The sequence below is a fragment of the Oreochromis aureus genome, linkage group 3 (assembly GCF_013358895.1).
Source record: "Oreochromis aureus strain Israel breed Guangdong linkage group 3, ZZ_aureus, whole genome shotgun sequence".
Classification (NCBI taxonomy): domain Eukaryota; kingdom Metazoa; phylum Chordata; class Actinopteri; order Cichliformes; family Cichlidae; genus Oreochromis; species Oreochromis aureus.
The window spans coordinates 112,944,521-112,970,732 of NC_052944.1; the positions used below are offsets into that span (position 1 = coordinate 112,944,521).

The 26,212-nt window shown below is 41.6% G+C and overlaps 1 protein-coding gene across 1 annotated transcript in view; it reads left to right on the forward strand.

Moving 5' to 3' along the window:
* LOC120435052 (NACHT, LRR and PYD domains-containing protein 3-like) overlaps positions 1-26,212 on the forward strand; it is a 67,567-nt gene that overhangs the window by 19,289 nt on the left and 22,066 nt on the right. Inside the window, exons 5-8 of the mRNA XM_039603849.1 lie at positions 4,734-4,935; positions 5,087-6,905; positions 10,213-10,386; positions 11,243-11,416. Of these exons, the coding sequence (XP_039459783.1) occupies positions 4,734-4,935; positions 5,087-6,905; positions 10,213-10,386; positions 11,243-11,416 (2,369 nt within the window). The remainder of the gene's footprint in view (positions 1-4,733; positions 4,936-5,086; positions 6,906-10,212; positions 10,387-11,242; positions 11,417-26,212) is intronic.

Sequence of the window (26,212 nt, forward strand, 5' to 3'; positions counted from 1 at the left end):
TAATTATTAGGCAACTTCCTTTCCTTTGGCAAAATGGGTCAAAAGAAGGACTTGACAGGCTCAGAAAAGTCAAAAATAGTGAGATATCTTGCAGAGGGATGCAGCAGTCTTAAAATTGCAAAGCTTCTGAAGCGTGATCATCGAACAATCAAGCGTTTCATTCAAAATAGTCAACAGGGTCACAAGAAGCGTGTGGAAAAACCAAGGCGCAAAATAACTGCCCATGAACTGAGAAAAGTCAAGCGTGCAGCTGCCAAGATGCCACTTGCCACCAGTTTGGCCATATTTCAGAGCTGCAACATCACTGGAGTGCCCAAAAGCACAAGGTGTGCAATACTCAGAGACATGGCCAAGGTAAGAAAGGCTGAAAGACGACCACCACTGAACAAGACACACAAGCTGAAACGTCAAGACTGGGCCAAGAAATATCTCAAGACTGATTTTTCTAAGGTTTTATGGACTGATGAAATGAGAGTGAGTCTTGATGGGCCAGATGGATGGGCCCGTGGCTGGATTGGTAAGGGCAGAGAGCTCCAGTCCGACTCAGACGCCAGCAAGGTGGAGGTGGAGTACTGGTTTGGGCTGGTATCATCAAAGATGAGCTTGTGGGGCCTTTTCGGGTTGAGGATGGAGTCAAGCTCAACTCCCAGTCCTACTGCCAGTTTCTGGAAGACACCTTCTTCAAGCAGTGGTACAGGAAGAAGTCTGCATCCTTCAAGAAAAACATGATTTTCATGCAGGACAATGCTCCATCACACGCAGCGTCCAAGTACTCCACAGCGTGGCTGGCAAGAAAGGGTATAAAAGAAGAAAAACTAATGACATGGCCTCCTTGTTCACCTGATCTGAACCCCATTGAGAACCTGTGGTCCATCATCAAATGTGAGATTTACAAGGAGGGAAAACAGTACACCTCTCTGAACAGTGTCTGGGAGGCTGTGGTTGCTGCTGCACGCAATGTTGATGGTGAACAGATCAAAACACTGACAGAATCCATGGATGGCAGGCTTTTGAGTGTCCTTGCAAAGAAAGGTGGCTATATTGGTCGCTGATTTGTTTTTGTTTTGTTTTTGAATGTCAGAAATGTATATTTGTGAATGTGGAGATGTTATATTGGTTTCACTGGTAAAATAAATAATTGAAATGGGTATATATTTGTTTTTGTTAAGTTGCCTAATAATTATGCACAGTAATAGTCACCTGCACACACAGATATCCCCCTAAAATAGCTAAAACTAAAAACAAACTAAAAACTACTTCCAAAAACATTCAGCTTTGATATTAATGAGATTTTTGGGTTCATTGAGAACATGGTTGTTGTTCAATAATAAAATTATTCCTCAAAAATACAACTTGCCTAATAATTCTGCACTCCCTGTAGTCTGCAGAGTGGGCTTGTAGTCTGTGATGGTTTGTATTCTTTGCCACTGCCTCCAAGTATCTCTGCTGTTGCTGAAGCTTTGCTGTAGCTGATGCCACGTGACAGGTTTGCCCTTGCTGTTCTTAGGCTCACCTAATTCCCGGCTCTGAAGGCTTGCATTTTTCAACCTTAGGAGCATTTAAACCTGACCTGTGAGCCATGGTTTCTGATGGGCCTGGACAGTGATAGTCCTGGTCTCTGTGACATCATCGATGCATTTTGGGATGTAGGCAATGACAGTTTCTGTATATTCCTGAAAGTCTGCGGTATTGTCGTGTGTGGCAGCCTGTGGTGGAAAAGCAGTCTTGCAGTGCCTCTGAGGACCCTTCTGGCCACACCTGTACCTGCTTACGAAGTGGTTTGGTGACTTTGACCAGGTGCCTGTGGGAAACCATGGCACACCTAGGTCTCTGCCTGTAGTACTGACCCTTATGCAAAATAGGTGGAATTAAGACACAGTTCCAAAAGCAAACACAACTGATCAGTGCTGAGAGTGGTGCTGTTGCTGAGGTTGGGGTGAACCTGTAATCTCTTATGAACTACCTCCAACGCTTCCGTGACTGGGATGCAAGTGAAGACAGATGTAACATCTCTCTCTCACTGTACATGTACTCTTTATAAAATTAGGGAAACATAACCTGGACAAACAAAATAATTTGCAGGACAAATGTTTGACATCAATTTTGTTAGATCTGAAGAATGTAGGGGGGCCAACTTCACTCACATGTGTTCATAAGGTTGGGGAAACCTGCAGTCAGCTGAGACTGAAGAAGTCACTTGGATGAGTGATGAAACATTTCTCCCACTGAAAATGTCCGGATGAACAGAATCAACCTTTTGGAATTTACTTACCTGGATCATTGAGCACGCATCGAGACGTTATTTTATTAATATTTTTAAAATGATATCAGCACAAACAAAAATGTTTGCAGCACAAACCAGCACAAATATAGCACAAACGTTTGATACCACTTTTGTTGGATTTGGGTAATGTGTGTGGGGTTGACCTTTGACCTTTACATTTTCATTAATATCTTTAAAACAGAAGCAGCACAAACAACAATTTCAGCAGCACAAACCAACACAAACGTAGCACAGTTGATTGACACCCATTTTGTTTGATTTAATTAATGTGGGGGGGCTGGTTGACCTCTGATGACCTCTAGGAATGTTTATTAATATATTTAAAATGTTTGCAGCACAAACCAGCACAAACGTAGCACAAACGTTTGATACCACTTTTGTCGGATTTGAAGAAGGTGGGGGGGCCAATTTCACTCACATGAGTATCTGCCATCAAACAAGAAGGGAGCCGCATGTAACTATGACGGTGTTTGCTAGTTCACCTTACATGCATTAATGTAATAACGTGGTTAGCCTACTCAACGTAAATTACACACGAGCAACATTAAGCTACAAACACAGAGAAGAACGGCTGCTGCTGCCATCATCATCCGTCATTTCTGCTACACTGGCAGGGCTAGGGGCCAGGAGTCTCCTCTTCAGGTTCTTGGGGGATGTTGCTAACTCCGGGTCCGATAACAGGCACCGCACCCACAGTAGATGTGCTGGTGTGAGGTCTTGCAGCAAGCTATCAAATACAGTGCATTTCTCGGCTTTTAACAAAACGCTATGCGTCGCCAGGTGTTTCATCGGATTCGAGGTGTTACCTTTTTTGCACAGTATCACCTTGAAGCACTTGTTTCAGGCTGCTGAGTTTGCATCTTTTGCTGTGAAGTACAGCCAGGCTTTTGACCGCTTTGCCTTGGGCATTTTTAATCTGTAGCTCTGCTCTAAAAGAACGTATGTACCTGGGCTCGCCTACTATCCTTGCAAAGGTAAAATGATTGGCTAGAAAGTGTATGAGATCTCAGGAAAAAAAGCACCGAAAAAAAGCACCGAAATGTGCACTGCTTTTCGGTCTGGTTACTACCGTTTATGTCAGAACCGGTGCCATAATGGCACCAGATACCGGTACCCATCCCTAGTATTGAGACGACCACATTAGGTGGTCCTCAACTGTAATAGAAACCAGTGGATCCAGTCCAGTCGTGGCGACCTCTGGTGAGTCGATCCGAGCAGCTACTCATGGAAACAGGGCCATAGATGTGTTTGTGCTTAATAACAATGAATCACAAGATTTTTAGATTTTTACATTACTGTTAAAATCTCATGTTGTTTGTTAAAGTGTGCAGTTCAGGGTGTGTTACTAAAACTTTTGTTTGCTCACTTTCCAAAGACCCAGCCCCCATAAAAAGCAGCCAAACGGCTTCGAAGAGTTACACACTCACACATATCTATCAAGTTAACTCTGGTCTAACACACTTGGATTTAGCGCCACAGGGCTGGTAGATGTAAACACACCTGGAGGAGAGGATTTATTCAACTGAGAAAAGTCACAGAGTTGTGTCTTGATGCTCAATCATCCAGGTAAGTAAATCCCAAAAAGGTTGATTCTGTTCATCTGGACGTTTTCAGTGGGAGAAACGTTTCATCATCATCAGGTGACTTCTTCAGTCTCAGCTGACTGCACGTTTCCAACCTTATAAACAGTACATTTGCATAATGACTGAAACTAGCCCAGTGAAGGAACAATGGGCTGGGAGGTCAGTTCATTGATCATTGGTACGCATATTGTCAGGACCATTGATCAACAACCACTGATCAAAGACCTTGAGTCCCATTCACAGAGAGTTGGGGAATGGCTGCAATCACAGCATTGTAAGATGCTGACAGATGTACCCTTAGGCCCCTCCTCCATTCAGAGATGGTCTTTCCCTTTTCACATAAATGGCCTCCTTGACTCCGCCCTCAAACCAGCGTTCACATTTACTCAGAACCTTCTTGATGTGATGTTCTTCTGCTTCCCTGGCTGCTGTGTCTGTGGGGATGGTGTTTGTTCTGTGTTGTAGCGTCCTGATGAAGCCCAGTTTGTGCTCCAGTGGATGATGAGAGTCAAACCTTAAATACTGATCTGTATGTGTAAACAGAGTGAACCTTTAAGACCAGCTGTCTGTATGATCAAATCAGTCACTTATAACATCTCCAAGTTTCTGGCTTTGATTCTCAGCCTGTTGATAGTTCAGCTCTGAACACCAGTGAAATGTTTCTCACTGAAATCACTGCATTCATATGAACAGAATCAACATTTTGGGATCATGGAGTTGTGGAGAATGTCTCAGTTAATCAGGTGAAGTCAAACTTACAATTCGTGAAGAGATCGTGGATGATCTGCTCCTTGATCGTAAAGAAGTGGATGTTGTGTGGACTGAAGTTCAGATTTGTGGGTCATTCATAAAGGATTCTGTTCCAGCTGCTGGAGGACAACATCATCACTTTTGTGAAGAATGAGCTGAAGAAGATCCAGAAGGCTCTGAATCCAAATAAGCCCCAGTGCTTGGAGTTTCAGAGGGAGGATGATGAGAAGAGGAGGAGCAGAGAGGCATTTGTGAAGATCACAGTGGACTTCATGAGGAGAATGAAGCAGGAGGAGCTGGCTGACCATCTGCAGAGCAGTAAGATGATTTCTTACTTAAGGTTTTAAGCTGTTAGATAAATCAGACTCTTGTGACACCAGTTTGTTCAGTCATTTCTCAGTGGGTCAGAAATTCTCATCAGCATTTTGCAAAATATGATTGTTGTATTTTCATTATTATTATTGTTCAGAACTTCCAGCTGAAGTTTGTCATCGTAAACTTAAATCTGCACTGAAGAAGTTCCAGCATGTGTTTGAGGGGATCGGTAAAGCAGGAAACCCAACCCTTCTGAATCAGATCTACACAGAGCTCTACATCACAGAGGGAGGGACTGCAGAGGTCAATGATGAACATGAGGTCAGACAGATTGAAACAGCATCCAGGAAACCAGACAGACCAGAAACAACCATCAGACAAGAAGACATCTTTAAAGCCTCACCTGGAAGAGATGAACCAATCAGAACAGTGCTGACAAAGGGAGTGGCTGGCATTGGGAAAACAGTCTTAACACAGAAATACAGCCTGGACTGGGCTGAAGACAAAGCCAACCAGGACATCCAGTTCATATTTCCATTCACTTTCAGAGAGCTGAATGTGCTGAAAGAGAAAAAGTTCAGCTTGGTGGAACTTGTTCATCACTTCTTTACTGAAACCAAAGAAGCAGGAATCTGCAGCTTTGAAGACTTCCAGGTTGTGTTCATCTTTGATGGTCTGGATGAGTGTCGACTTCCTCTAAACTTTAACAACACTGAAATCCTAATTGACCCTAGAAAGTCCACCTCAGTGGATGTGCTGCTGATAAACCTCATCAGGGGGAATCTGCTTCCCTCTGCACGCCTCTGGATAACCACACGTCCTGCAGCAGCCAATCAGATCCCTCCTGACTGTGTTGACATGGTGACAGAGGTCAGAGGGTTCACTGATCCACAGAAGGAGGAGTACTTCAGGAAGAGATTCAGAGATGAGGAGCAGGCCAGCAGGATCATCTCCCACATCAAGACATCACGAAGCCTCCACATCATGTGCCACATCCCAGTCTTCTGCTGGATCACTGCTACAGTTCTGGAGGATGTGCTGGAAACCAGAGAGGGAGGACAGCTGCCCAAGACCCTGACTGAGATGTACATCCACTTCCTGGTGGTTCAGGCCAAAGTGAAGAAGGTCAAGTATGATGGAGGAGCTGAGACAGATCCACACTGGAGTCCAGAGAGCAGGAAGATGATGGAGTCTCTGGGAAAACTGGCTTTTGATCAGCTGCAGAAAGGAAACCTGATCTTCTATGAATCAGACCTGACAGAGTGTGGCATCGATATCAGAGCAGCCTCAGTGTACTCAGGAGTGTTCACACAGATCTTTAAAGGGGAGAGCGGACAGAGAGAAGACAAGGTGTTCTGCTTCATCCATCTGAGTGTTCAGGAGTTTCTGGCTGCTCTTCATGTCCATCTGACCTTCATCAACTCTGGACTCAATCTGCTGGAAGACAAACAAACACGGTCCATATGGTCTATATTGTGTCAAAAACAAGAACCACAAAAAGAAATAAAATCTAAAGAGTCTCTCCACCAGACTGCTGTGAACAAGGCCTTACAGAGTCCAAATAGACACCTGGACTTGTTCCTCCGCTTCCTCCTGGGTCTTTCACTGCAGACCAATCAGAGTCTCCTACGAGGTCTGCTTACACAGACAGGAAGTAGCTCACAGACTAATCAGGAAACAGTCCAGTACATCAAGGAGAAGCTCAGTGAGAATCTGTCTGCAGAGAAAAGCATCAATCTGTTCCACTGTCTGAATGAACTGAATGATCGTTCTCTAGTGGAGGAGATCCAACAGTCCCTGAGATCAGGAAGTCTCTCCACAGATAAACTGTCTCCTGCTCAGTGGTCAGCTCTGGTCTTCATCTTACTGTCATCAGAAAAAGATCTGGATGTGTTTGACCTGCAGAAATACTCTGCTTCAGAGGAGGCTCTTCTGAGGCTGCTGCCAGTGGTCAAAGCCTCCAAGAAAGCTCTGTGAGTAAACATGTGATCATTCCTTTATTTATAACTTAAACAGTGTAATGCTTTATGGACACTTAAAAACTTAAACATATTTATTTGAATGATCATGAGAACTAAATAGAGTATATTATAGTTAATGTTTGATAGCAGCAGTAAATGTCAGTGTCTTAAACATATCTGGTTGTCAGCTTTTATCAAAGTCATATAAAGAATAATCCTGTAAGTAAAAAATTTTCATACAGCAGCTTTCACAGGTCAAAAACCACAAAGTGCTTTACAATAGAGACAGGCAATAAAAAACACAGAAGATAAAAACATTAAACAGCAAACACTGAACATCACACAGCCTAAAACTGTGTGATGTGCCTAAAACTAAAGGCCACTCTGAATGATAGTCTGAATAAATGAGTTAGTGGGACCAGTAACAGCCTTTAACTGGAAGATCTCAGATGTGAGAAGAGCTGTGGGATTGTAGAAAGTCAGAAATATAGACTGGGACTAAAAGTAAGGACTAAAACTTTAAATAAAGCCTAAAATGAACTGATTACCAGTGTGAAGAGATTAAACTGGAGTAATTTCCAGTCTATTTCATGTGCTGGTTAAAAGCCTAGCAGCATCATTCTGTACTGTCTGAAGACATTCAAAGACTTTGATGAAGCCATAGGTGATAACCATCAACTCCCTCATTCCTCCTCTGGTCTTATTGCTCTGCATCAGTGCACTGCTCAGCTGAAGATGAGTTCACTTCTATATGTTACAATCAGCATCACCAGTACAGTTCCAAGGATCTGCAGCTGCTGACAGATTCAATCATATTCCTCATGTTTCTTCTGCTTCCCTGTTGTTAGATTTGCATGCTTGATTGTTTTTCAGTCTCTCCTATGTCATGCACTTTGATTTCCAACTGTACATAGTCTGTCAACCATGACAATTTGGGACAGAATCCAATGATCAGTGAGGGCCCAGAGGACACTGGCATTTACACTGTGCAGAATGAGACTTGAGACTTTACAGGGAGTGCAGAATTATTAGGCAAATGAGTATTTTGTCCACATCATCCTCTTCATGCATGTTGTCTTACTCCAAGCTGTATAGGCTCGAAAGCCTACTACCAATTAAGCATATTAGGTGATGTGCATCTCTGTAATGAGAAGGGGTGTGGTCTAATGACATCAACACCCTATATCAGGTGTGCATAATTATTAGGCAACTTCCTTTCCTTTGGCAAAATGGGTCAAAAGAAGGACTTGACAGGCTCAGAAAAGTCAAAAATAGTGAGATATCTTGCAGAGGGATGCAGCAGTCTTAAAATTGCAAAGCTTCTGAAGCGTGATCATCGAACAATCAAGCGTTTCATTCAAAATAGTCAACAGGGTAGCAAGAAGCGTGTGGAAAAACCAAGGCGCAAAATAACTGCCCATGAACTGAGAAAAGTCAAGCGTGCAGCTGCCAAGATGCCACTTGCCACCAGTTTGGCCATATTTCAAAGCTGCAACATCACTGGAGTGCCCAAAAGCACAAGGTGTGCAATACTCAGAGACATGGCCGAGGTAAGAAAGGCTGAAAGACGACCACCACTGAACAAGACACACAAGCTGAAACGTCAAGAAATATCTCAAGACTGATTTTTCTAAGGTTTTATGGACTGATGAAATGAGAGTGAGTCTTGATGGGCCAGATGGTAAATGGACTGGTTCTTATATAGTGCTTTTCTACTCTACTCTGAGCACTCAAAGCGCTTATACAACTAATTCATTCACCCAATCACACCCATTCACACAAGCACTTCTTCTAAACTTAGTGCATATCTAACATTCATACACATTCACACTCCGATGGATGCATCGGAGAGCAACATGGGGTTAGTATCTTGCCCAAGGATATTTGGCATGTAGACTGAAGCAGCCTGGGATCGAACCACCGACCTTCTGGTTAGTGGCTGACCTGCTCTGCCACCTGAGCTACAGCCACCCCGATGGATGGATGGGCCCGTGGCTGGATTGGTAAAGGGCAGAGAGCTCCAGTCCGACTCAGACGCCAGCAAGGTGGAGGTGGAGTACTGGTTTGGGCTGGTATCATCAAAGATGAGCTTGTGGGGCCTTTTCGGGTTGAGGATGGAGTCATGCTCAACTCCCAGTCCTACTGCCAGTTTCTGGAAGACACCTTCTTCAAGCAGTGGTACAGGAAGAAGTCTGCATCCTTCAAGAAAACATGATTTTCATGCAGGACAATGCTCCATCACACGCGTCCAAGTACTCCACAGCGTGGCTGGCAAGAAAGGGTATAAAAGAAGAAAACTAATGACATGGCCTCCTTGTTCACCTGATCTGAACCCCATTGAGAACCTGTGGTCCATCATCAAATGTGAGATTTACAAGGAGGAAAACAGTACACCTCTCTGAACAGTGTCTGGGAGGCTGTGGTTGCTGCTGCACGCAATGTTGATAGTGAACAGAACAAAACACTGACAGAATCCATGGATGGCAGGCTTTTGAGTGTCCTTGCAAAGAAAGGTGGCTATATTGGTCGCTGATTTGTTTTTGTTTTGTTTTTGAATGTCAGAAATGTATATTTGTGAATGTGGAGATGTTATATTGGCTTCACTGGTAAAATAATAATTGAAATGGGTATATATTTGTTTTTGTTAAGTTGCCTAATAATTATGCACAGTAATAGTCACCTGCACACACAGATATCCCCCTAAAATAGCTAAAACTAAAAACAAACTAAAAACTACTTCCAAAAACAAACATTCAGCTTTGATATTAATGAGTTTTTTGGGTTCATTGAGAACATGGTTGTTGTTCAATAATAAAATTATTCCTCAAAAATACAACTTGCCTAATAATTCTGCACTCCCTGTATCTCACTGCTTTGTGGACGACTGATGGAAGGACTAATCACTATATTTGCTTTAGTAGAAATAATTTCCATGAAAACGTCACTGGTTCAGTCTCCCAGAATCTCTCAGTCATATCTTGACCTTTTCCTAGAGTAACTAACCCTCACTCACCAGGATATGAGCCAGCCTTCCCTCTCATTGCTACATGCTTACGTTCTTGCTTATCACATGTTCACAGAATGAGGAGTCATCACTTGTTTTTGTTTAGCATTTAATGAGCAAGTTCCAGGTCTTTATATTTACACAGGGAACATTTTTAAACTAAAACGTTTTTTAGCCATAAATAGTAATGCACACTGACATTTGTCTTTCTTTTAAAGGTTCAACACAAGAAGTGATTTAAATTAATCACAAACAGTTTGTTATCAAATGACAATTTTTTAAATTATGTCTTTATTTTGTTTTTGTTTTTTTTAGGCTGAGTGTCCCTGACCTCTCAGAGAGAGGCTGTGAAGCACTGTCCTCAGTTCTCAGTTCCCAGTTCTCTATTCTGAGAGAGCTGGACCTGAGTATCAACACCCTGCAGGATTCAGCAGTGAAGCTTCTGTCTGCTACAGTGGAGAGTCCACAGTGTACCCTGGAAACGTTCAGGTCAGATGAAGTCATATTCTGAATTGTTTATGAATTAGCATAAGACGTCAAGTAAAATTCTAAGCAGATCAAGATAAGCGTTTATTCTTATTTTTTACTAAATATATGAGCGAGAGGGACCTTTTAGTCTAAAGTTATAATTATCTGCCACATTTCTAATCTCTTTACCACGTGTACTTTAAAAAAAATTTCTGTTCCCCCAGACTGAGTCTCTGTAACTTGTCGGAGAGTTCATTTAACTTGTCATTTGATAACAGTTTGTTATCAAATGACAGTTTTTCAAATTGTGTTTTTATTTTGTTTTTGTTTTTTAGGCTGAGTGTCCCTGATCTCTCAGAAAGAGGGTATGAAGCTCTGTCCTCAGTTCTCAGCTCCCAGTTTTCTACACTGAGAGAGCTGGACTTAAGTAACAACAACCTGCAGCATCCAGCAGTGGAGTTTCTTTCTGCAGGACTGAGAAGTTCACACTGTAAACTGAATACTCTGAGGTGAGATCAAGTTATGTTGTGCTTTTCATCAATTGACAGAATTAACCAATAAGAATCCATTAAATGGGAAAAAAGTCAGTTAAACTTCTGTAATAGTTTTATGATAATTTAATGAGCAGAGAGAGTTATTGATCAATATATCAGCTACTTTGGTGCTAATGCACTGCCCGGCACATGGAGCCCAATTGGCATTTGCAATAGAATACCAGAATTGATTGACCATTGTCAGTTAACAAATGTCAGTGTCATCCATTTGTTGTCTCTTAGTAAAAAAAACAGGATTAATTGCTAAATCTAATAACTCTTTAGTGCACCCCCATTGCAATTTAACAACAGTGTTTGTTTAATGTTTATCTGTCATTTTTCAGACTGAGCCACTGTAAGCTCTCAGAGAGAGGTTATGAAGCTCTGTTCTCAGCTCTCAGCTCCCAGTCCTGTAGTCTGAGACAGCTGGACCTGAGTAACTCTGACCTGCAGGATTCAGGAGTGAAGTTTCTGTCTGCTGGAGTGAAGAGTCCACGCTGTAAAATGGAAACTCTCAGGTCAGGATTTAAATTTTTCCACTGATGATCATGTTAAACCTGATTTCTATTACTGCATAAACAGTAAATTGATTAAAAAATGTCTTAATGTAGAAATTAGTGTCCGGGGTTTTTAGTATATTTGTTCACTTTCTTTCTTTCGTTTGCAATGAAATGTCCCATCTGCTCCTCTGAGTCCAAAATCTTTATTTTAGCAGTGCTTTATCCACCAAACCTTCTAGTTCGATTCCTGTATTCTGAAGGTTTTTTTTACAGAGCTGTTTGTTCAGATATCAGAATTAGATTTTCAGAAAATTTTAGTAATAAAAATATGATCAATTGATTATTTCTGACTGAAAAGATGAGATCAAATATAGTGATATGACTCATTGCCTCACTTAAACATAAAATGTAAAACAACAGATTAATACAAAACAGAATTTGACTGTTGAGCTTAAAGTGGGGAAACCAAAACAGGAAACAAAACATAATGCAATTAGATTTTCTGGATATTTAACATTTGAAAAGGTGTTGTAGGAAATCCAAGTGCAGTGAATGCTTAAGTTATATTCACTGTGAAATCAAAACAAATGAATTTAGAATCAGTAACACCATAACATCTGATGACACTGTGTTTACAGACAATATTTTAATCATTATTATAAGGGCTGTAGATTGGAGCCATTAGAGCTCTAACAGTGTATAAATGTAACAGGGCTTGGTGCTGATGCTAACAGTGCTAGCTGCTTCAGGCTTTATTATGTGTGCCTATGCCAAGAGGCACACATATTACTATTCCTCGGATTTATCATTATTATTATTATTATTATGTGTGCCTATGCCAAGAGGCACACATATTACTATTCGTCGGATTTATTATTATGTGTGCCTATGCCAAGAGGCACACATATTACTATTCCTCGGATTTATTATTCTTATTATTATGTGTGCCTATGCCAAGAGGCACACATATTACTATTCCTCGGATTTATTATTCTTATTATTATGTGTGCCTATGCCAAGAGGCACACATATTACTATTCCTCGGATTTATTATTCTTATTATTATGTGTGCCTATGCCAAGAGGCACACATATTACTATTCGTCGGATTTATTATTCTTATTATTTTGGTGTTTATGAGTATTATAGTTTTTTTAATATTAATATTTTTGTGAAAATTTTCCCGCGCTCCTCTGCCAAACAGTTTTGACAATAGGGTTACATATGTTACATCATTTTGTGCGGCTAGAGCTGGACTAGTATGGTACAACTTTTGGTGTTTATAACTTTTATAGTTTTTGAAATATTTAGATTTTAGTGCAAATTTGGGCCAATTTCTAGCCTCCTGAGAAAGATTCTACTTTTGGCCCCATAGAAACAGACTTCATTTGTGGTGTGTTGGCTCTCTCTACTGGTATACCCGGAGTAGTACAGCCAAACAAAAAAGTTTATGCTTGGGCGGAAACTCCATATCCCACAATTCATAGCACGCCTCTGCAGAGTAAACAATGGCAGCCACCACTTCATTTTATAGGTCTTTTATTCGTGTTTCTAGGTCAAAAAATAGACTTTTAAGATATTTTCAGGCGAGAATGTAGGTGTGTAAACTTCAAATATCTGCTCGTTTTATGGAGACATCCCATATTAGCGACAATTCTCTTACGTGTTGCTTATAGCCGGCTAGCTAGCTAGCTGCCGCACTTGGCTGCAAATGGACAGCGAGGGGACTCTCTCTCTCCTTTCACCTCCCCGGTCTCTCGCAAATGCTCGCACAGAATCGGAGTTACAGCTGGATGTGGAAAAAATAACTGAGTTGTTTGGTGGTGCTAAAATGCGGAGCTACAACAGTGGGCAGCTATCCACGGTGTATGACAGAAAGGACATGCATGAACGAGACATACGAGACCACCGATCGACCGGTGTTTACTAACGCGGAGGTCAATCGTGGATCAGGGAAAGCGAAGGCAGGAGCGTGAGGTGAACTGAATTTCAGGTAAGAAGTTATGACCTGCACTCTATTTGGGTCAGATATAAACCGAGTTTAGGTGTAGTTTATTTAGCAGCAGTTCTCTTACGTGTTGCTGATAGTCGGCTAGCTAGCTAGCGCCGCTAGCATAGTTAGCTAGCGCCGCTAGCGACCCTTCGTGAAAAAAAGCACCCAGGCTTGGCTGATATTGAGGCGGGTGAAACTCGTGTCAGCACCGATCGCTCGCCGACAGTATGTGTTTTAGCTGGACTTATTTTTCGCTTTATATGGGCCGATGATGCTGGAAACCGAAGGCAGGAGCGTGAGGTGAACTAAATTTCAGGTAAGAAGTTATGAACTGCACTCTATTTGGGTCAGATATAAACCGAGTTTAGGTGTAATTTATTTTCGTTGACCTTTTACAATCGTACTGCCACGGGAGTTTATATACAGCTGTGTGCGCACTAAGTTACTGACGTTGGACTTTATTTTATTCATTAGGGTTAGTTCATAGAGTTGCCGTGCCGCAAAACGGAATCGTCCCACATTCAGAGAAAACATTATGATTTATTCTGTCGTTCTGAAGCCTCCCTGTCATTCTCTCGCGTGTTGAAACGTCAATCATGAAACTGATCAATGATCGGCTTTTCGCTCTTATTTATCGCGCTAAACAACAGCAGCACGTTTAAGCTTGATCAGCTGTTGTTAGAATTCTTTTGATTTTAATTTCTAGTATCAGCTGATGTTTGCTGGAGCATGAAGATGAAATCAGGAGATGTCCTTACTGAATCATCAGAGCTGAACTGGTGATGGAGAAACAGGTTTACACTTTAGGTGACATGAATGAGTTGAAGGAAGTTATGAGTTGTTTCTGAGAGACAAAGACCAAGCTCCTTTTTGTGTAGCTGACAGCTGGTAACTGTGCAGGGGCGGATCTAGGAAAGCTTTTACCGGGGGGAGCTAGGGCATTAACAGAGAAAGGTGGACACAAAGATATACTTTCCTTTCTTACTCTCATATAAAATATTTAGCTTTTATTAAATAGTTATCTGAATCTCACAACCAAAGTTTGTATAATAATACACAGGATTGGCTGTAGACCATTGTTCATAATTCAGAACACTGTGTAAAAATAACAAAAAACAAAAAGTGAATGCATGTGTGAAAAGTGGTCTATAATGTAATGCTTCAAAGTGTGTTCATGCAAACATTGTCGGGTCTGCCGTGGTACAATGGGACTTCTGCTCATGAACCTGTGTGCACAGCGTCTGCAAATCGGCGCTGTACAAAGTAACTTCATCTTTACACAAAACTGTAAGCTGTCATCTGTGAAGCATGAGCGGTGTTTGTTTTTACCATAGTTCATGGTGGAGAATGGCTGCTCTTCTGAATTTTGCTCTCTGTAGCCGTATGAATGGCAAACTACAGTGATTAGCAGCGGTATAGGCACACATAAAATTTCTTCTGAAATTTTCGCTTTCTAGTTTGCACATTATTATTACATTTAGCTTATTATAAACAGTATATAAAACAGCTAGTACTGCTGGGACTTTTCACAATCTAACATGAGCATATGTCCATGCTGGACATTTGAATAGATTGAGTACTATTATGTAAAACGATAATCTGTGTTGTTGTTGTTGTTGACTGAAATAAATTTCACTTTACTTCACTTCACATTCACTGAATATGTAAGGGTTTGTACTTTAGACTTCTTGTTTATCTTTAGCTGCTCTGTTTGGTAGCTTTAGGGTTTCTTAGTTTAAATTTCCTTTTAGGTTTAATTTTCAGTTATTTTGTAGTATTCTGAGCCTTCATGTCTCGTTTGTTTTAGTTACTATCCGTATTTGTGAGTTTATTTACTTCCCTCAGTGTTCCTCTACATCCCTTTACTAGCTTCACTCAGGTGTTACAGTTATGGTTGTTATTCACTTCCTGTTTTATTTTGGTAGTTATCATCTCTGGTTTTTACTTTTACTTCCTCCCCTGTCATTGTCTACATTAGTTTCAGCTGTAGAAGATTTTATTGACAGTTTGATTTGTCACTTTTTTTAACTACAGGGTGGGCCATGTATATGGATACACCGTAATAAAATGGGAATGGTTGGTGATATTAAAGTCCTGTTTGTGGCACATTAGTATATGTGAGGGGGCAAACTCCTAACGTATTTTCACCTGAAAACGTATTTAAAAGTTTATTTTGTGACCCAGAAAGATTAATAAGAGTAATTTTAAAACTTTGTAGCGGTCGGCATTACCGGAAACTGGAGTTTGGCTGGGCAGCGGTATGAGTTCTGGGATATGGTGGGCCACGAAGGACACACCCGACCCATCCTTCAAATTTGGGGAAAAGGAGGACGCATTTGTCGGCTGCATTCAGAGGAGTCCACGAATTCAGACAGCCTTCGGCGCGTCGCTGTAACGTTATCGGTCTACAAATGTGTCCTCAGGAGGATGCAGCCCATGAATTTGGACACACTGAGCCTGCATGCTGGTAGCTTAGCCACAGCTCGGGTATGGAGAAGCTGAAAAAGAAGGTTTTCTAGTTTGTAAGGAGGAAAAAACTGAGAGGACTAAGTCAAAGAGAGGCTGGAGAATAACACAGAGCAGCAATGAACGCTGCCCACACAGTTTAGACAGTTTAGCATTAAATGTTCTAGTGAGTTAGCTCCCAGCTAACTAGCAGAGCAGTGTTGTGGAAGTTTTTCCACTTAAATAAAGCCTGCAGATGAGCGGTGGGCAGTAGCTAACATTCTTTAATCAAAACACACAGAACAGAAAACCAAGCTTGATGGAGAGCCTGCATGACCACAGGGCAGGGTCAGCAGAGTCTCACTGAGCCTAGCACGGCTCTCAGTTAAATACCTTCTCCAGGAACAAAAGGCAGTACAGCTGTTTCACACCTTAAGGTTCACACTCCCTTGCTACCTCCCAGAGTCCTTGAAGAGACAAAAGACTCTCCCTCCTGTGGAGTTGTCTGCTTCCCCCAACTTCCTAAATAGACCCCCACCATTTATCTTACAGTATGAGTGTCAGACATGTTAAAATCACCAAGGCATTACAATAAAATAATGTGATTAGTACATAAGTGAAAGAAATTCCATTACAGCAGCTAACTAGCAGACACGCTAACTAGCAGACACGCTAACTAGCACACCAGCTAACTAGCAAACCAGGTAAATAGCAAACCAGCTAACTGCAGCCACAAGGTGCGACTGCGTCTTCCTAACAAGAGCGTCAGACTGTTTTTTTTTTTTTGTTTTTTTTGTTTTCTTTGTGGATGATGATGTATTCTCACACTGATCCTTCATGCTGATGCTGCCATCCACCCACTGCTCCTGGATTCACATCATCATCTCCATCAGCCCTCACAATACTCCACCTTCATCAGCTTCATGTTCAGGAGCCTGGATGGACAGTAATTCTTTCCATGGGTTATGGTGGGACATTGAGAGCTGAAGTCAAACAGCAGTGAGAAATGAAAGACTGTTTCTATTTAGTCTTGTGATGTGCAGCTTTGTTCAGAGCATTAAGGCCCAGCAAAGATTACTGAGGTCATAGAGTCACTGATGAAACCTGTGTGCTTATAGAAACTGAAACCAGATGAACCAGAATAGAAGGACATTAAAATGAAGTGTCAGCTACACAAAGGCAAAGCTGTTCAGTTGTTGTTGTGAGTTATTTAAATGGAAGATGGAGTCAGACTTTAAGCTGCTGGACTCAGTCACTATATCCTGTTCTCCTCATAGAACCTGGATACACAGACTCACCTGTGACACAGTGACACACAGTGTGGCTACACACACATTAGAAAGTGGATCAGTCACACTTGTACAATCATTTGTAGTGCTGGGAAACCATGAACACTTTGAATCCCCATTAATGGGATTCTTACAGCAACATTCAATCATGAATTCAAAAGTAGTGTATTGTGTACTTGTTTTAATAGTACTGCAGTATGAGAAGTTCAACATTCAGTGTGCAGAAACAAATCAGGTGCTTTCTAACAGCAGTGTTCCCTTTAACACAGCAGCAGTTCAAATATTTCTGTCAATCTGAGCTGAAACATTAATCTAATCAAATCAAGTTATTTGCCTCTGCCAGGACGTCAACATTTGATCTAGTTTGTTCCAAACAAAGTTCCCCTCAGAGTCCAGAGCCACCAACATAACATTATAACAGGCACCTTTGATCAACAGCAAGTGAACATTTATAAATGTGTGTTTTCAGAACAGGAACCAGCAGAACTATTTTTCTGTTATCAGGCAGCAGCACAAACGCTCATCAGCTCATTTACTGTGCAGGAACTTTGAGTGTGAAGTGTGTGTTTGTGCTGGATTTCCTTTGGAGATTCTCAGTCAGAAACAAGACAAAGAAAAACACTTTCAATAGTCCAGGTTGAGTTGACAACATGAACTGCATTTATCTTCCTCTGACTTGACATTTTCTTCCTCCTCTGCACCGAGCCAGCTGCTAAGACACAAGCTCATTGACACTTTCTGATGATAAAGAAACTCTTCTTCTGTACAATATGAGCAGCAACAGAGAACAAGCTTTCACAGGTACAGATGTTGCAGCTGTGGCCAAGTACTTGTGCTGCAAGTACTTGCAATTTTCTCCTCCCCCTTTTGTGAGTGTTTATGCTTCCTCTCTTTGCTCTTCAAATGCTTTGCTTCTTATTGATTTTTATGCTGATTTTTTCCCTTTTCCGTATGAGCTTACCTGCGGTTGCTTCTGGACACTTATAAATCATTAGGACTAAAGTGTTCTTAACAGAAACAGCAACATTTTTATAGTTACCTTATCTTCAGCGCTCCGTGTGTCTGTGGCCTACACACAGTTGAAGCCTGATTACAGCGTCTGGGCACCGAACAGCCTCAATAGCCTGGAAAGGTGCTAACCGCTAGGCTAACTAGCAACAAGATGCCTTCCCTCTCCACAAATGACTACCACAGCCTCCTGCAGAAGATTGCAGTACTGGGGACAAAAATTCATTGCTTAGAAGTAAACGTGGAGGTAAATGGACTCTGTGGAAATGATTCAAAACAATGGCGATGAGCAAGCTAGTATACAGCTAAGCAGCACAGATAACATGACCAAGAAAGTAGACTCTGTGCATTACAATAAATCCTTAAGCGATAATCCCCCCTTGGACTGTCTTGGTGCAAAACCAAGACATAAATCATGTCTCCTGGAAGGGGGAGGATGTATCACAGGCAGAGCATAGTGAGCTGAAATCTCTGAAACTAATTGAGTACCGGTTAATAGAGCTACGTTGTGTTGCAAAATCAGTTTCACCCTGATTCTTTTGATTCCTCGGGCATCCAGAGATGGTACCGGGACTCAGTAGTCAATTCACAACTGTTTTATTAATTCACACTCATTTATTACACCTTCTAGAAGGGAGATGTACAGGACCCTGGAATTCCTCTGCAGATCTCAACGCCTTTGTCTGTTTCACACAGTTTTGTATCAATGACCCCCCTTCTAACCCCTCTATGAGGTGCCATAAAACTAAGCACTGTGTTTACATGCTTGTTTGTGTGCGAGCACGTGAATGCCTGCGTGTGCGCGTTCCTGTGTGTAAGTGCATGTGTATATATGTGTATGTACCTCTGCGTACATGACTTCCTGGGGGTCATGAAAGTCCATCCCCCTCCCAGACCAAAGTTATCCAGTTACAAATGTTGAGACCCCCACCCAGGTATCCCCTGGGGAATTTCCACTCAGCATTAACTTCTCTTTGTCTTACTTTCACAGCTCAAGTGGGGGAGGGTCTCCTAGAAATCTACTCCTAAGTTCATGACACACTCAGGCCTTTATTACATCGAGGGCGGTGTCAGTGTCTCTACAATAATTCTACATCCTATCTAACACATTTCTAAACTCTAAAATAGGCTAAACATATCTTCAGTTGTACCAGCGGAGTGTTACTGACCAGACCTACAGCATCTTGAGCTGGAGTGGGCACAGATTAAGTATTATGTATTCAGAAGTCATTCGTCATGTCAAATGACCGACGGATAAACTCTCAGGTTGGTAATAAATGTATTACCTGTGTAGGAAAAAGCGTAATGTAAACAAATGATAGCCTAACAGTAACTGTTATGCTTATTGTAGCTGTTAGCTAAAAAACGCTAATTTAGCTTAGTTTGCTCTGGGTTCAGCTTTAACAAACAAATACGACTGTTTCCATTAAAACTCCACAGTTGTCATCTTGGACCCTCTCAGACCGCCATATGTTTGCAGAGATACCTACTGTAGGGAAAAGTACAAATTAAAGTCCAAACCATCGTATTTTAGCTTTATTTATGTCTTCCCACCCATTCACTTCCGCTTATCCTTTTCAGGGTCGCGTGGGGCGCTGGAGCCTATCCCAGCTGTCATATTGTGAGAGGCGGGGTACACCCTGGACAGGTCGTCAGTCTGTCGCAGGGCTAACACACAGAGACAGACAACCATTCGATTCGCACTCACATTCACTCCCGCGCGCTCACATTCACTCACATTCACTCCCCCGTGGATGCACGGACAGGGACAGGAGCAGGATTGACAAACTGGTGCGGAGGTCTAGCTCCGTGCTGGGATGTCCCCTGGAGTCTGTGGAGGTGGTTGGCGAGAGGAGGATGTTAGTAAAGCTGACATCCATCATGACCAACCCACATCACCCACTGCATGAGTATGTGAGTGGGCTGAGCAGCTCCTTTAGTCAGAGACTGAAACACCCTCGGTGCAGGAAGGAGCGCTTTATGAATCATTCATCCCAACAGCAGTTAGACTCTATAACTCCTCAATCACGATGTCATAAGTCACTGGACACTGTGAACATCCACGGTCACCACTTCATGCATAATGAACCTTCCATGTGTATGGACATGTGCAGGTATATATGTATGTATATTTATACATATGTATATTTAGTGTGTACATGTGTGTGTGTGTACATGTCTATAAATAGGAATAGTAGTGGTACAATAGCTATATCAAGCTATATAGTTTATGTCTTCCATATTTCCAACAATATCCATAATCACATACTGTGTATGCTACCATTGTATATAGTGTATTATCTTACTTTTTTTCATTGATTGTACTTATTTGTATTTTTGTATTTCCTTCTGATATCTGTACCTGAGCTGAGGTGACGCAAAAATTTCCCCGTTGTGGGATCAATAAAGTCTTGTCTTATCTTATCTTATCTTATCTTATCTTATTCACACCTATGGGCAATCAATTAACCTATCCCCACAAACTGCATGTCTTTGGACGGTGGGAGGAAGCCGGAGTACCTGGAGGGAACCCACGCAAACACGGGGAGAACTTGCAATCTCCACACAGAAAGACCCCGGCCTGATGGTGGAATTGAACGTTCTCGCTGTGCGGCAAGAAGGTCTTACACAGCAAATTTCAAATTCAGTTTTAAAAGCTAGGCAGCACGGTGGCATGGTGGTTAGCACTGTTGCCGCACAGCAAGAAGGTCCTGAGTTCAATTCCAACATCAGGCCGGGGTCTTTCTGTGTGGTGTTTGCGTGGGTTCCCTCCGGGTACTCCGGCTTCCTCCCACCGTCCAAAGACATGCAACTTGTGGGGATAGGTTAATTAGATAATCCAAATTGCCACTAGGTGTGAATGTGAGTGTGAATGGTTGTCTGTCCCTGTGTGTTGGCCCTGCGACAGACTGGCGACCTGTCCAGGGTGTACCCCGCCTCTCGCTCTATGACAGCTGGGATAGGCTCCAGCGCCCCCTGTGACCCTGAAAAGGATAAGCGGAAGCGAATGGATGGATGGATGGAGTTTTAAAAGCTTTTGTTCAAATTAAGCAATTCAGATTTAGATTTAACTTATTCAAATTGCATTTGTGATGGCACAAACTTCTGCCACATGACAACGTGCAGGTCCCCTTTTGCTCCCCTGAGTCATTTCAACCTCTCCAGGTAGTTTCACACGTAGTAAATATGTGTTGCATGTGTGCAGTTTTTGAGGGTATGCTCGAGTGTGATGTTAATAAACACTGTGTGCCAAACTTAAGTGCACGTAACACAGAAATGACCCCTAGTTTGCTGTTAACAGCCCCAGCTCTTTATTTAGCCATTACTGAATAGAAATTTTCTCCTCTAGCCTTAAATAACTCAAAAAATACTTGAAAATAGTTGAAATGAACTGATATTCTGCATCAGAGCTGCTTTCATGCCACACATTCACATGGGCTTTCTCTGCTGTGCATGGAGCGTTTAATTGGCCGCTGGCACTTTAGGCAAGGCAAGGTAAGCTTATTTATATAGCACAGTTCAACAGCAAGGTGTTTCAGATATAGAGATATATGGAGCATAAAAGCTGAATGCAGCTTCTCCGTGTCTGGTTCTGGGAACTGATAAAAAACCGGATCCAGATGACCTGAGAGATCTGGAAGGTTCATACTGGGTCAGGAGGTCACTGATGTACTTTGGTCCTAAACCATTCAGAGCTTTATAGACCAGCATCAGAACTTTAAAGTCTATCCTCTGATGGACAGGCAGCCAGTGTAAAGACCTCAGAGCTGGACTGATGTGGTCTGCTTTTTTGGTCTTAGTGAGGACTCTAGCAGCAGAGTTCTGAATGAGCTGTAGTTGTCTGACTGATTTTTTAGGTAGACCTGTAAAGATGCTGTTACAGTAATCAAGCCTACTAAAGATGAATGCATGGACTAGTTTTTCCAGGTCCTGTTGAGACATCAGATCTTTTATCCTTGAAATATTCTTGAGGTGATAGTAAGCTGACTTTGTTATTGTCTTAATGTGTTTTTCTAAGTTTAGGTCTGCATCCATCACTACACCCAAATTTCTGGCCTGGTTGGTGGTGTTTAGGTGTATAGATTGAAGTTTTCAGGTGACCTGTAATCGTTTTTCTTTGGCTCCAAAGACTATTACTTCAGTTTTGCTTTTGTTTAGCTGGAGAAAATTGTGGCACAACCAGTCATTAATTTCCTCAATGCATTTACCAAGAGCCTGTACAGGGCCTCGGTATCCTGGTGACATTGTGATATATATCTGTGTGTCATCTACATAACTGTGATCGTTTATTTTGTTGTTCTTTATAATCTGTGCCAGTGGGAGCATGTAAATGTTAAACAGAAGGGGACCCAAGATGGAACCTTGGGGAACTCCACATGTGATACTTGTCTGCTCAAATGTGAAGTTGCCTATTGATACAAAGTATTTCCTGTTTTGAACCAGTTCAGTACAGTTCCTGAAAGACCTGCCCAGTTCTCCAGTCGTTTGAGTAATATGTTGTGGTCAACTGTATCAAATGCTGCACTGAGATCCAGTAAAGCTAAGACTGACAATTTTCCACTGTCTGTATTCAGACATATGTCATCAAACACTTTGGTCAGAGCAGTTTCAGTGCTGTGGTTCTGTCTAAAACCTGACTGGAAGGCATAATAGCAGTTATTCTGTGTTAAGAAGTAATTGAGCTGTTGAGAAACTGCTTTTTCAATGATCTTACCTAAAAATGGGAGATTTGAAATCAGCCTGTAGTTGTTCATTTGTGTCTTGTCAAGATTGTCCTTTTTCAGTATAGGTTTAATTACAGCAGTTTTTAGAGGTTCTGGAAACACACCTGACATTAAAGAAAAGTTGACGATGTGTAACGGGTCTGAACTCCAAGGTCTTTGAGACCTTTTTGAAAAAACTTGTCAGCAGGACATCTAAACAGCAAAAGGAGGAGTTCAGTTGACCTAAGATGTTCTCCAGGCCCTACTGACACGGGAGAGTTTGTTAGCCTGTCAACTGTAGCAAATAAAACCCGAGCATTATGACTGTTTTTGGTGTCAACTCTGAGGGGCTGTAACTTTGGTTTCTTGTGGCAAATTTACATGATTGACTGTTTTTAATTGTTTGATCCAATAGAATCACAGTATCGATGCCATGTTCACGTCACTTTAACCAATCAGAAGTTGCAAGGCCAAACCCCACCTGGGCCCAAATTTACTACATGTGGCATCTGTCGCGTCACCTGTCTGTAGCTGGGCCTATAATGGCGGTTGTTTACGGATGTGGCTCTGATTCAGCTAGTTAGCTGTGGTAGCTGCTGATAATCACTGGCAAAAATAATGAAGGAAATCGGGACGGTAAGCCACTTTGTGTCTTAGCGCATTTGTGCCGCTGTGTTTTTGTGGTCTTCTTTTGCGGCTCTTCCAGTGAATTTTAGTCGGAGTGTGGTGAAACTTGGTGTTTGGACTGAGCGATAACTCTGGAAGCTAACTAGCCTTTCTTTAGCCGGTTACATGAAGTCTGGAGAATTTCTGGTTCGGTTTTGTTTGGTAGGAGGTAGGATGAGCACAGTCAGGCCTAAAGATGCTCTTATCCCCATAACCTGTGTAACTTTCACCCACATCCTGCACCACTCACACACATCCAAGGTCTGACTCTTTACAAAGTGAGGCTGTTATTAGAATCACTGTTATTCTATTTTCTGTTTAATTATAGTGGTTAACTTCAACATATTGATCTTTGTTTCTATTCAACATGCCAGTATTGAGACACTGAGCATAATGAACCCTCATTATAAGTTATATAAGTTGTGGTAACTGGAACATATTTATGTTTAATATGTTGGATTGTATTTGATCAGATTCAGGTGTTTGTGTATCTGTGTTAACATCAGTCAAAAACACATAAATCAAAGTTCTGTCTTTAACTATTACAACACTCTCACTACATTTGTTAACAATTCTCTCAACAAATTTGTTTTTCCCTCGTTCTTTTTTATCCAGCTGACACTTTGGGTATAAATGTGTCATAAACAGGAGAAAGCAGTGCAGGTTCAGTGTACTCAAACCTCAGACGGAGTTCAAAATCATCATCATCACCAATGTTCCCTCTAAGCTGCGCACGTGCGCAATTGCGCACTGCTGGCACGGTCTCTGCGCACAGAAAATCTGTGTTGCGCACAAAAACAAATCTAACCTGAATTGAAATAAAAATTAAAACTTCAACAATTCTGTTTTGCAGTGTTAGTCAGTAAGTGACTGGCTGCTCCCGTATGGGATTAGAACGATGCCACCTTATCCCATAGTCCAGCCAATTACGCGATTCACATTCGTATATACGCAGCTAATCAACGTCGTTGACAGGCTATGACAGCGTCCTTATGTGCCGACACCGGTGTTTTAGCTAGCAAAGCGGCGTGGCTGATGAGGAGTGAAGCCTCGTTAATGACAACGTGTACAACCATTGGAGCAGGACAGACGGAACAATTGACGGAAAAAGTGTGGACTTTATACCAGTTTTTAAATTGTGTTGATAGGCCACGTAAAACCAGAGTTATGATAAAAATATCTGCAATGTTTGGTTTTCTTCCTGAATACTATCGTTGTTTATATTTACTGCGGGAAGAAACGGTAAACACAGCGTTTTATAAGGAAAACGCTCGAAAGCACTCGCCTCCTGTGAGTAAAAACAAAATCAAAAAAACCCTTTCCTATTGGTCGAAAAATGTACCATGTCGACCAATCAAAAAATGATATGGCAACGTGGCATCTAGTTGTTAAGAAACGCGGGGGAGGTTTTAGGAGTGACGGCGGTGTTTTGAGATGTGAGAGATTTGAGACGTTTAGTGCAAATATTGTGTAGTTAGTGTGTAGTGTAGTCAATAGTTTTGTTGTGTGTCAGAACAATGAGGCGACTGCTGAATGTTACAGGAGTGATTCATCTCCTGTTTTCAGGCCTGCGGGTATCAGGCTGTTGTTCTCCTTTATCTCATAGTGGACAGCAGTGTTGGTCAAGTTACTTGAAAAAAGTAATCAGTTACTAATTACTGATTACTTCCCCCCAAAAGTAATCCCGTTACTTTACTGATTACTTATTTTCAAAAGTAATTAATTACTTAGTTACTTAGTTACTTTTTAAAAACACAATTTACAACCTGAATAGGTGATAAAGCGATAGATCTTTCAGCCCAATTCTACTTTTTCTGCATAATTCATCATACAAAATGTAATCAAATGGAAACGTCTCTTTTTAAAACTTTAAATCTTTTAACTTTATGCATCAAGCAAAAATTTAATTATATGCAACATTCTCTGACTGGAAGAAATTTGTTTAACATTTAAACCTATTTTCTGCACATTCCAGCACATAAAATAAAATATTTTTTTGTGTTTACACTCACTCTTTCAAATAGATGAAAGTAAAACACAGCAGAAAATAAATAAAATCAAAGACTAGCGGTCCTGTTGCTCCATTTTCACCCGTAAAGCAGGACTGGGGTAGGCGGAGGTTTACATTGGTGCAGGTGTGCCGCAGCAGTCAGTTGAAGGATCCGCGAGTTTCTCTGTGAATTTCACATTACAGTCGTAGCGCACTCGCTGCTTGCTTGGAAGTTTGGGGGTTTTTTTCGCTGTAAAAAGAAGTTTTCTTCCCACGCACAACGGACACTAATGTTTTTGTCACTTTTTATGGAATCAAACTCAAAATAAGGTCAGTACTTCCACGCTTTAAACGCTGCATGCTACACTCTCTCCCGCACTCGATATATTATGATCTGCACACAGCTGTTGTCACGAACGTCGCACTCGGTTACGTCACTGTCATGAGACGTTCTCGCAAAAAATCACGGTTTTAGTAACGCAGTAACGCAGCGTTCCTACGTGAAAGTAACGGTAATCTAATTACCGTTTTTGCAATAGTAATCCCTTACATTACTCATTACTTGAAAAAAGTAATCACGCGTTACTGCCCATCTCTGGTGGACAGAAATTATTTTTTGGAGTGGCACAAATACTTTGTGTGGCATCAACTTTGATGCAGAACAGCTGATTGTTCTGTAAATAGTTTATGTTTATTTAAAAACGCATTGGCTGCATTTTAA